The sequence below is a fragment of the Mandrillus leucophaeus genome, unplaced genomic scaffold (assembly GCF_000951045.1).
Source record: "Mandrillus leucophaeus isolate KB7577 unplaced genomic scaffold, Mleu.le_1.0 Scaffold523, whole genome shotgun sequence".
Lineage (NCBI taxonomy): Eukaryota > Metazoa > Chordata > Mammalia > Primates > Cercopithecidae > Mandrillus > Mandrillus leucophaeus.
The window spans coordinates 797,931-810,550 of NW_012105620.1; the positions used below are offsets into that span (position 1 = coordinate 797,931).

Genomic DNA, 12,620 nt, shown 5'->3' on the forward strand with positions numbered 1-12,620 from the left:
TGCGCCAGTGCACTCCAGCCTGGGTAACACAGTGACACTCCATCTCAAAAAAATAAACAAAAATTAAAATTAAAAATTAAAAAAAATATATCAACTTTCTAGAACAACCAGATTTTACCTGCTTATCTCACAGGCCACTCGTCCTTTCATCTCTATTACATCAGAAGAAGTAGCAAATCCCAACCTTCTTAAAACACGTTTGCGACATTTGAGTTCATCCATTTGTAGGACTGTTCTCGCTTTCTTCAGTTCTCGCTTTGCAGATTTAATATCTATTGCAATCTACAGCACATAAAAGTATAAAGAAAGTTCAATAATAAAGTGAACAATGTACAAGGAGATTTATTCATGAAATCAAACAAAAAATATTTTTTAAGAACATCTTACAGTATACTTCTGGGTTAAAGCTTCAGTGCTGGGGAGACTGGGGAAAATGGAGCTTAGATACGTTCCCAGAACATTACACAAGAGTAATGATTTATCTGAAAAGTTATTAAATACTACCTAAAATATTAAGTACAAAATGTCCATTTGAAAAATCTGAGGCAGAGCAGGCAGATATTAAAAAGTGTAAAAAGCATAAGAAGACAGAGAACAGAGGCCGGGCACAGTGGCTCATGCCTGTAATCCAGCACTTTGGGAGGCTGAGGCTGGCGGATCACAAGGTCAGGAGATCAAGACCATTCTGGCCAACATGGTGAAACCCCATCTCTACTAAAAATACAAAAAAAAAGAAAAAAAAAAAAATTAGCTGGGTGTGGTGGCGGGCGCCTGTAGTCCCAGCTACTCAGGAAGATGAGGCAGAATTGCTTTAACCTGGGAGGGAGAGGTTGCAGTGAGCCGAGATTGCGCCACTGCACTCCATCCTGGTGACAAAGCGAGATTCTGTCTCACAAAAAAAGAAGACAGAGAACAGAGCATGGCTCTTGCTTAAATGAAGAGAGGTAAGGAGGAAGGCTAGAAGGAGGAGAGTGAGCTGGATATTGTGAGCTAGACAAGGTAGGCTGTAAGAGTAGAAAAAGTCAGTGGTGAATTTAGGATAGGCTCTCCCAAGACAGGATTCAATGTACAATTAATCACACTCCTGAAGTACCAATCCCAGCAGCTCTAGCTTTTCATCCTTAGGGCATCAGGGGATAGCTTAGAGAACAGGGAAAGAAAAATGAGGGTACAGAAATCTTTTCTCTTGACTATCTATATTTCCCCCATGATGTCCTGAAAACTATTCCTTCTTTTTGCCCTTAAGTTAAATCATGAATTTGCCTAAGCTGGAAATGGTTTTAGCAAAGAGAATAGGCCTTTATTCAAAACACAGATGAAACCTTAAAATGAAAATGTATCATCTTGATGTCATCCTTTAGAGTAGATAAGTTTTAAAATTTAGTTAATCAGTAAATATTACATATTTTCCAACGATGACAAGCATACAGTAGTACAAGAACAAAGAACAATGGTATCCTGAAGTGGTTGTTCAGAAAAACACTGACAGAAAAGTTTTGTTAAGTTGAAATTTTTTAGACTTTATTAAACTTCTACTAAGGAGGAAAAATTATGAAGGTGATCAGCAACTGATATTTATTCAGAGATTACCTATGTCCTCTATTTCTAGTGCTTTACATTATTTCATTCTTACAGCAATCCTAAAAGGTAGGGAAGTAATATTAAATCTGCATTTTACAGACGAGAAAACTGAGGCACAGAGAGATTACTAAGTAAATTGGTCAAGAATACAGAGCTACTGAGTGATAAAGATGGAGTTCAAACCCAGGCTAGCAGACCCTAGAATCCAAGCTATTTTCAATTATTTCTATTGCTGTGAACAGAGCTACTGAGTGATAAAGATGGGGTTCAAGCCCAGGCTATCAGACCCTAGATGCAAGCTCTTAGTGATTATTTATATTTCTATGAACCGATGTGTAGTCACAATGCCATGTCGTAGGAAGCAATGCTTTCCAAGCTACATAATGAATGCTACGCTACCTAGCATGACTTATCAGGCCTATCAGAATAAAACGAACAAACCATTGTTTTTTAGGGTTTGACTGAAGTGACTGAGGATGCCTATGTGAGCAGAGCAAAGCATCGTGCTAATAATTGTGAGGCTTATAAAGCTTACAAGGTAGAAGAGAGTCCAACATTTAAGATTTTTTTTTCTTGAGTAATGTTTGTATTTTGAATATAAAAATGTTAAAATATTTTAGATATAATGGGTTAAATAAAAATATTACTAAAGTTAATGCCACTGGTTTCTTTTTTTAAATGTGGCCACTAAAAAATTTAAATGTGGCTGACACCAGACAATGCTGTACAAGATCTTTCCCAACACATTTATAAAACAACACAGACACACAGTTGGCCCTATCTGTGGGTTCCACATCCATGGATTCAACCAACCATGGATCAAAAATATTGGGAAAAAAACTGTCTGGACTGTACATGTATACTTTTTATTTTTATTTTTTTAAAGAGATGGGGTCTAACTCTATCACCCAGGCTGAAGTACAGTGATGCAGCCATGGCTCACTGTAGCCTCAACCTCCTTGGCTTAAGTGACCTTCCTACCTCAGCCTCCTGAGTACCTGGGATGACAGGTGCATGCTACCATGCCTGGCTAGTTTTTAAAATTTTTTTGCAGTGATGGGGGTCTTGTCATCTTGCCCAGGCTGGTCTCAAACTTCTGGGCTTCAAGTGATCTTCCTGCCTTGGCCTCCCAAAGTGTTGGGTTTACAGGTGTAAGCCACTGTGCCCAGGCTGTATTTTTTTTCCATTAAAAAAGAAATTTTATATATATATATATATATATGTATATACACACACACACACACACACACACGATGTGCTTATATGTATATAAGCATGGGAAAAAAACTGGACTATACATGTACTTTTTTTTTTTTTTTTTTAAAGAGATGGGGTCTCACTCTGTCACCCTGGCTGGAGTACAGTGGTGCAACCATGGCTTATATGTATATAATGTGCTTATATGTATATAAGTACATTTTATATATATATATATATATATATATATAAAAGCACATTATAGACAATGGTGGGCAGGGGGCAGGAAAAGAAAAAAAAAGACCACTATACTCTTATTGCTGTAACACAACCACTTAGAGTTTTCCTTTCAATCTTTTCTGGTGTATTTTATATTTCTGCTAAATAGTAATCATAGTCCACTTCAATTTCAGATCCTTTTTTCATGTAATGCTCATACATGAGCCTTCTTACATGTTATTGCAGAGTCTCCATAACAACTTTATTTAGCCAGTCCCTTCAGCCAGACAATGTCTTTTTCGGTATATTTGAGCAGCTCAGACAAAGCCTTCAAACCACCTCCAAGGATGCTTTCCAGTCATCATTCAACCACGCTCAAGTCTACCTGTTCTTGTGTTATGGAAACATAATGCTGACCCTGGTGGCCATGGAGGGACTGACAGCAGGGAGAGAGCTGCTGCAATGGTCCTGGTAAGAGACGAACAGGTGAGAAGCACAACTGGATATCTGTGTAAGTAATGAAAGCTTGTTGTGTCCCAGTTTCCTCATCTTGAGAAGCACCTGGCAAGCTTCCTGCCTAGCAGCACTTCAAGGTGGGTCACAGCATGGATGTGTTCACTAAGCATGCAGCCAATATTGTCTATCTGCTACAGTACCATGTGATGTAAGTTCACAAAAAGCTAGAAAGGGAGACGGCTTTAAAACTATGAACTGAACACATTATTAATGGAGTTTCTACTCATGTATTTATCCAACAAATACTGGGCATTTACTTTATAAAAATAGACTATTATGAGAAAATGTAAACAAAATGAAACATCTGACTCTAAGGAGCTTAAAATCTAGTTTATGAGACACAAAGACAAATGTATTGATAAAAGTGGTATATGATAAAAGTTGAAAAAGTACAACAGCAAGGAGTTTTAAGTTTCATGGAGGAAGGGAGATTTGTATAGTGTAATACATTCCAGTTGAAAAAAAGTAGGTAGTGGAAAGGATTGTGTTCATGTCAAAAAGCTTTTTCTAAATTCGCTATACAGAATGCTTATAATAATGCTTTTACTGGTTAGACATGAAAGCTAATTATCCTAAAAAGCTGAACTACTACCATTTGACGCTATTAAGATGGCTATAGCAAAAACAATAGACAATAACACGTGCTGACGAAGATGTAGAGAAAGCAGAAATCTCGAAAATTGCTAGTGAGAACATAAAGTGGTGTAGCCACTTTGGAAACAGTCTGGTAGTTTCTCATAAAGGTAAATATAGAGTTACCATAGGATCCAGCAATCCTACCTATTTCCACTCCAGATACTCAAAACATCCATACAAAAACCTTTATACAAATGTTCACAGCAGCATTATTCATCATAGCCAAAAAGTTAGAAAAAAACAAATGTCCTGTCCATCAACTGATGAACGGGTAAACAAAATATGGCATATCCACACAACAAAATATAATTTAGTTAGGCCAGGTATGGTGGCTCATGCCTGTAATCCCAGCACTCTGGGAGGCTGAGGTGGATGGGTAACCTGAGGTCAGGAGTTCAAGACCAGCCTGGCCAACATGGCGAAACCCTGTTTCTAATAAAAATTCAATAATTAGCGGGCATGGTGGTGTGTGTCTGTAATTCTAGCTACTAGGGAGGCTGAGGCAGGAGAATCGCTTGAACCCGGGAGGCAGAGGTTGTAGTGAGCCACAATCACGCCACTGGACTGAAGCCTGGGCGACACAGCAGGACTCTGTCACACACACATATAAAATTTGGCCATAAAAGGAATGAAGTACTGATTTATGCTACAACAGGCATAAAGCTTGCAGACATGCTAAGTGAAAGACAGCAGACATAAACATCATGTATTACATGATTCTATTTTAAGAAATATCCAGAATAGGCAAAACCACACAGATAGAAAGTAGACTTGTGATTGCCAAGGGCTGGAGGATGGGATAAACAGAGAGTGGCTGCTAACGGGTATAAAGTTCCTTCAGAGGGTAAGAAGAATGTTCTGAAGTTACATAGTGGTGATGGTTGCAAGTATGTGTGAATACACTAAAAACCAGTGAGCTGGATATTTTAAAAGGGTGAGTGCTATGCTGTGTAAATTATATCTCAATTTTAAAAAGGAAGAAAAAAACAGAACATCCTATGTGAAATATCAAACTACAGTAAAATAAACTTTATCTTGTCTTGCTGATGAGAGCTGACAGGTTCAGAGCTGACAGTTTATTTAAAAGATAGCTGATAGCTGGCCAGGCGCAGTGGCTCAAGCCTGTAATCCCAGCACTTTGGGAGGCCGAGACGGGCGGATCACGAGGTCAGGAGATTGAGACCATCCTGGCTAACACGGTGAAACCCTGTCTCTACTAAAAAATACAAAAAACTAGCCGGGCGAGGTGGCGGGCGTCTATAGTCCCAGCTACTCGGGAGGCTGAGGCAGGAGAATGGTGTAAACCCGGGAGGCGGAGCTTGCAGTGAGCTGAGATCCGGCCGCTGCACTCCAGCCCGGGCGACAGAGCAAGACTCCGTCTCAAAAAAAAAAAAAAAAAAAAAAAGATAGCTAACATTTTCCTGTTTTAGCCAATTAAACCAACAGGACAAGAAAACGACAAACACATATTTATTCAGTGAAACATATAAAATTCTACTATAAAAACCAAGTTTCTGCCATACCTGTGCTTTTTTTTCACAAAGCGTATACACAGTTTCCAAATTTGGATCATTGTGAAGTGGATGAGAATACATTCGATGCTCAAAAGCTTCTACTTTCTGAATGACTTTTTTCAGCCCTTGATCTTGAATGCCCATATCATCAATAGGGTCTAATAAGGGGATGCCGTCAGGAAAACGTTTCTGAACTTCCTGAAAAAATATATATAAAATTCATTTTCATCTTATAGTCAAAATTAGTAAGACCAAACCAAATCAGTGTTTCCTTTTTTTTCTATGCACATGGACATAAAAGGTATACTACATATACAATTTTGTCTTTTGCCAATTTAAATTGTAGGGCATTTTTCTCCTGCATTTATTTTTGAAAACTCCTTTTCAATGCTATCCTATGATTTACAGATGTATTATGATTTACTAATAAAACTACAAGTCATAATTCGATCATAGTCCTGAACGTGGCACAACTTACTGATAAATTCGTTACTGTATAACATTGTTGTAACTTCTTGCCATCACAAGTAATCTTGTATTAAACATCTATGTTTAAACTGCTTTCGGATTATTTCCTTTGTGTTGATGCCTAGGGAGGGCACTATTGACTTGGAAAGTACAGACTTTTTAAAAGCTCCTGAGACCTTTAGCTTAGAAGAAAACATGAATAATGGTTAAATGCAATAAACATATTCGTACACAGAAGAAATAGCTCACTGTAGGCTGGCATCCTATTGAGAAACTTTCAGGGTCTTGGATAAGCCTTAAAGATAAGATAGGATTTGGCTAGTTAGGAACTGGGAATTGGGGAGGAGAAACACATTAATAGTAAAAAACAAATGTAAAGGGTTCAAAGACATTTGCAGATTATTGTCCTAAATGAGCAGATAATGCTAGCTCTTTCAAAAGACTAGTATCTCCGGTAAGTGCATATGGTACAGTTTCAAGATATATGTCTGCCCTAATCAAAGGGGGCTAGCGTCAGCGCAAAAATTTTACACATGAGCCTGGCCAATTTTTATATATAAAGAAACTGAGTCACAGGTGTGAGGTTCCAGAACAGAGAAAACACTAAAACTGTAGTTCTGAAGTTTAAAAAGTATAATTAATGTAGCTAAAGGGAAATCTTTATACATTATGTGAAGGGTTCTGTTGGCAGGCTAATTTCCCCAATTTTTCCTCCTGTGGCTTCTCACCATGTGGTGACTATGTAAAGGACTATGAAGGACCAAGAAAAAAAACAGTCTAACTTTGTTTAAATCATGATGCAAAACTGAGACTCAGGTTATCGTGAAATTAATGTGAAAGCTGAAATATATCAACACGATATAGCACAGGGATGTTTAAGACAAATACAGACAAGCCTGAAATTTGCCAATAGACAAAGAAATTAATTTCAATTTTAACTTTAGCAAAATGAGAACTGACCTAACCCAGAAGTATAAAACAATTATTTTTTTCAAAATAATGGCATTACTTAATGCTAAATTAATACTGATTAATGTGTATTTCTGCTCAAAACTGTGCTATTCTGAAAATATTAGAAAAAACAATTTCAGTGGGACTTTACGCTTCAATGAACTTATAAGATATATTTATTTACTACCAGACCAACAGTGATAAAAACTTTCTAGAAGTGATTGTTTTGGAAAAGATATCCACATCTACATAAAAATTTTGTAAAACTGTCAGAGACTATCATTCATTCCATGAAGCCCACCATCGGAACACAGCTTAAAAATTCCTACTCTACACTGAAAGCATCCTACTATCTTTGCTTTCTCAGATTTTAGTACAGAGCCTTCACTGCACAGTAAATGCTCTTCAAACTATTAACTAAATAACTTTGTTAAAATCACTTCCTTTTTTTTTTTTTCTTAAAAGAGACAAGGTCTCCCCCTGTTGCACATGCTAGAGTGCAGTGATGTGATCACAGCTTACTGTAGCTGGGAACTCCTGGAATCAAGTGAACCTCCTGCCTTGGCCTCCTGAGTAGCTGGGATTACAGGTGCATACCACTGAGTCCTACTAATTTCTTTTTAAATTATTTTTTAAATTTTTTGTAGAGATGGGGGCCTCACTATGTTGCCCAGGTTGGTTTCAAATTCCTGGCCTCTGGTGATCCTTGTGCTGTGGCATCCCAAAGAGTTGGGATTACAGGCATGAGCCACTGCACCTTGTTTCTACTAGAAAATTAAATTTACTACAAAATCTTAATTTTCCCTATTGAAAATTAAACAATTTCATGTATTTATTAACTATATTAAAAAATGGTTAAAAGTCCTGTCAGTACATGATTTTATACATAAAACTTGTAATACAGTCTATAGTTTTCACTCATAATGAATAAAGTAAAATGGTTTTCCTTCTGAGTTCTCCTTTACTAACTCACTTTGTTGGTAGATTCAAAGAGAGGACAAATCCACATGAAAATCTGCTGCCATTATTTTTATGAAAAATAATTGCCACTATTGGCAGTATTTATAGGTATTCTGAAAGAAAGCAATATATTTAAAAGCATTTCAGTTGCCTCTTTATAAACACTATCTGTATTTACATAAAATTTATATTTAGTTTATAAAATTAACACATACCTGTATTGATTTTAAAACACTCTGTCTATTGTCCACTGGCCGAAGGTCTTTAGGAATGTAAAGCCTAACACTGCTGATAGCAGACAGGAGATGCACCAAAACTGGGACAACCTATGACCAAAAGGTTATACAGTATTACAGTTAAGCTTGCACGTGTTCATATTCTACTATTTCCTAAACTTTGATCCTTACAGAGGAAGCTGCATTTACAGTATGTAACAGGTATAAGTACATAATAATTACTGGGAAGCATTCTCTCATCCTGAAGCTTTTATCGTAATAGAGACTGTATTTAAAAAGTAAAAACTAGTTCAAACCTCTAAATAACAGGTAAATAAATGGTACATAAAAATAAGAGCTCCCCTCAATACAGAAGCCACACTTTATTCATTTTTATGGTCTCAGATATTTGGCAGTTCAAAAATATTAATACATAAAGGTACTATAGTACTAAAAATGAAAGATTCTTGTTTAATAGGTTTAGGAGGTCAAGAAAGATTCATGTAAGTTCTGGATGGGCAGGAATGAAGAAGTATTTCAAAGAGAGAAAGCAGCATATTCCACTAGACATAATCTTGAAGAACAACTATGTGCAAACTTTCTTCCATGCTTTCTCTTGTCGAAATGGCAAATTATCAACATTAAATTTTGCTTCCTTTCAAGTGATCTTGAATGAAGAGAGCCTCCATAAACTGAGGCAAAGTTAATGTTTCCACAAGTCCAAATCTGTCTCCCACGGCTACTTTTACACTGATCACTGATGAAAACACAATTTCCACTGGCTTGCTGATAACAAATATATTCATAGTGCTTTAATGAACAAAAATGGTATAGCGGTTGAACATGTGAATCCAGTCTTCAGCTAATTGTGTGACCTTACACAAATTATCTAACCTTTCTAGATTTTCTAGTAAAGGTAGAAAGGTTCGATAATTTGCCAAACTTGCCAAAAAAGGTTTAGTTTGTCAAACCATTAACAGAAGTTTTTCTCTCTCAAGTTTTTGGGGTGGGGTGTTTTTTCTTTCTTCCTGCCTGCCTTTTCCTCCTCTTTTTTAATCATTTGAAACTAACCTGCAGACAACAATCACTTCACTTGACCAGCAAATACATGTATATGTTAAGAACAAGCACATTCTCCTGCAAAGCTACAATATTGTAGGAATATTGTATATGATAAGGAAATATCATATACAATCCCTATGCAGATTTCCCCACGGACCCCCTAATGACCTTCATACATTACTACTACCATTATACTTTTGGACCCAGCCAAAGATCACAAACTGGATTTAGTGGTCATGTCTCCTTAGTCTTCTTTAATCTAAAAATATACCCCACCTTTCTTGCTCTTTTATGGTACTGACATTTTCACAGATTTCCAAATTTACAGAAAAGTTGTAAGAATGAAATAAATCCCACATACCCTTATTTCAATTCTCTAATTGGTTATATTTTGCCTATTTGCTTCATCGTTCTCTTTCTACACACATAAAGTACAAGTGTTAAATGAGGGAAATCTCATGTCGAGACAATGATATCATCTAATCTGTAGTCCATATTAAGATTTCACCCTCTTTCACAATAATGTCTTTTATACCACTCTATCTTCCCCACCACCACTCCATGGAACCAAACTAGGATCATACACTGATGTCACATTTCTTTCTTCTTTAATCTAGAACAGTTCCCCAGTTTTTCTGTGTCTCTCAAGACCTTGATTTTTTTTTTTTTTTAATAATAAAGGTTATTTTATAGAATGACTCTCAGTTTGGGTTTCTCTAGTCATGAGGAATCGTAAGATTCAGATTATGCATTTTTGGTAGAAGTCATGTTCTGTTCTACTCAGTCCACTAGTCAACATTATTAGAGATAATGTTGATCACTTTGATCATTTGATTAAGGTGCTATCTGCAGGATTCTTTATTATAGTATTATTTACTATTTTACTCTCTACAATTAAGAAATTGGTAGGGAGAGCCTTTAGAGACTTTGGAAATATCACTTCTTCATTAAACTTTCAGTTTACTAGTTTCAGAATCCATGGATGATTCTTGCCATAGTCAATTATTATTTGTGGTAGTTGCCTAATGGTGACTTTTCTAACTTTTATTTTATTTATTCTTTGAGATGAAGTCTCACTCTGTTGCCCAGGCTGGAGTGCAATGGCATGATCTCGGCTCAATGCAATCTCTACCTCCCGGGTTCAAGCAATTCTTCTGTCTCAGCCTCCTGAGTAGCTAGGATTATAGGCATGTGCCACCATGCCCAACTAATTTTGTATTTTTAGTAGAGATGGCATTTCGCCATGTTGATCAGGCTGGTCTCGAAATCCCGACCTCAAGTGATCCGCCTACCTTGGCCTTTCACAGTGCTGAGATTAAAGGCGTGAGCCACCATGGCCAGCCATTTCTTTTATATTTTATATATCTCTTTCTGGATTCATGGATTATTTTATTTTCATATGGTTATAATCCTTTACTATCTTTTTTTTTTGAGATGGAGTCTCGCTCTGTCACCCAGGCTGGAGTGCAGCAGTGCGATCTCGGCTCACTGTAACCATCACCTCCGGTTCAAATGATTCAACTGCCTCAGCCTCCCAATAGCTGAGACTACAGGCACCTGCCACCATGCCTGGCTAATTTTTGTATTTTTAGTAGAGATGGGGTTACACCATGTTAGACAGGCTGGTCTTAAACTCCTGACCTCAGGTGATCTGCCTGCCTCTGCCTCCCAAAGTGCTGGGATTACAGGTGTGAGCCACCATGCCCAGTCCTTTACTATCATTTTTATTTTTACTTCCAAACTCTCTAATTCAGGGGTCCCCAAGTCCCAGAATGGTACCAGTCTGTGGCCTGTTAGGAACCAGGCCATGCAGCAAGAGTGGTGGGGGAGCAAGCATTACCGCCTGAGCTCCCCCCTCCTGTCAGATCAGCAGCAACATTAGATTCTCATAGCAGCGCAAACACAGCGCATGCAAGGGATCTAGGTTGCTTGGTCCTTATGAGAATCTAAGGTCTGATGATCGGAGGTGGGACAGTTTCATCCCCAAACCACCCCTGCTCCACATTGATCCATGGAAAAACTATCTTCCATGAAACCAGTTTCTTGTGCTAAAAAGACTGGGGACTGCTGGTCTAATTCATTTTAGAAACAACATTCTGTAAGCTGCACTGGGTTTTGGGCCACCAATTTGTGAACCAGCAGTTGATGCACTGTTTGGACAGAGAAGACTCAGGACATGAAAAATTATCAATACCACATAGCCAGCATCCAGAGTTAAAGATGCACAATTTGTATGCACTAAGGTACATCTAAAAAGGTAGAAAAATTAAAAATGATTCACTTGGCTTTAGAAAGAGTATTTTTATATACCTGTAGTTGAATTCAATATGCACAGGTATCTGTGAATTTCCTTCAAAACAGAGTAAAACCGTTTTGTGAAGACGAGATTCAGAAGGAAGACAAAAACTGTCCAATTTCAAAGGCTGCTTTCCATAATAAACTCCATCCAAGAAATGGTCAACTAACACTTTAATGACAGGAAACAGATTACAAAGGCCATTTATAAATGTCTCCTAAAGCACAGAAAAGGGAAATCCTAAGAGTTCCCTAACTAGAAACACGACATTTTATAAACAAGAAGTTAAATGTTTAAAAATTGAATGTATAGTTGTCATGAAATTATAAACATCAAATTTCAGATATTTTAAAACATCGTAATATTTGCATATGGCAGTTTATTCATTTTTCTAAACCCAATTACTTTCATGATATAACTCAGAATTCAGGTTCAACATGATGTGTCTTTATAAGTCCAAATAACCATGTGAGCAATCAGTGGAAACTTGCTAGAATACCAATAACAGGAAGTATTTTTATCCTTAGACCTTTTAAATCTTTTAAATTTTCCCCTAAATAAGCAAATGTGGTAGATAATATAAGAAGTAAGTTTTAAGTCAATACATTTTAAATACATTTCAAGCTATATAATTTCTTCAAATCAAGACTATCAGCTGAAACATAGTTTTTGAATTTTTCATTCAAACAAGCAAGTTGTTTTTTGAACCAACTGAATTTTAATCAAGTCATGGCAGACACAGTTATTTTATCCAATGTGCTATTGATTAATTCACTATTAAAAAACTGGATGTATGTCAGTGAAAATGGTGGAGTAAGGACCTCCAAAAATCCTCTTCTCCATAAAAGCAATGCCAACACTGAGAAAACTTGTCAAAATCAACTTCTTCAGAATTCTGGAAATTAATCAAAGGCTTGTAGGAATTCAGTGATCATATATTCAAGAAAAATGCTGACTTTTGGTAAGAACAGCAAGCTTTGTGGCAAATTTAACTTATCCTACTCC

At 36.9% G+C, this 12,620-nt stretch overlaps 1 protein-coding gene across 2 annotated transcripts in view; it reads right to left on the reverse strand.

Moving 5' to 3' along the window:
* The window catches only part of SKIV2L2 (superkiller viralicidic activity 2-like 2 (S. cerevisiae)), a 128,290-nt gene that overhangs the window by 25,297 nt on the left and 90,373 nt on the right, over positions 1-12,620 (reverse strand). For both annotated transcript variants that reach the window (XM_011996753.1, XM_011996754.1), the window contains 3 exons: positions 8,258-8,368; positions 5,673-5,861; positions 119-282 (listed from right to left, as the gene is read on the reverse strand). In XM_011996753.1, the coding sequence (XP_011852143.1) occupies positions 119-282; positions 5,673-5,861; positions 8,258-8,368 (464 nt within the window). The remainder of the gene's footprint in view (positions 1-118; positions 283-5,672; positions 5,862-8,257; positions 8,369-12,620) is intronic.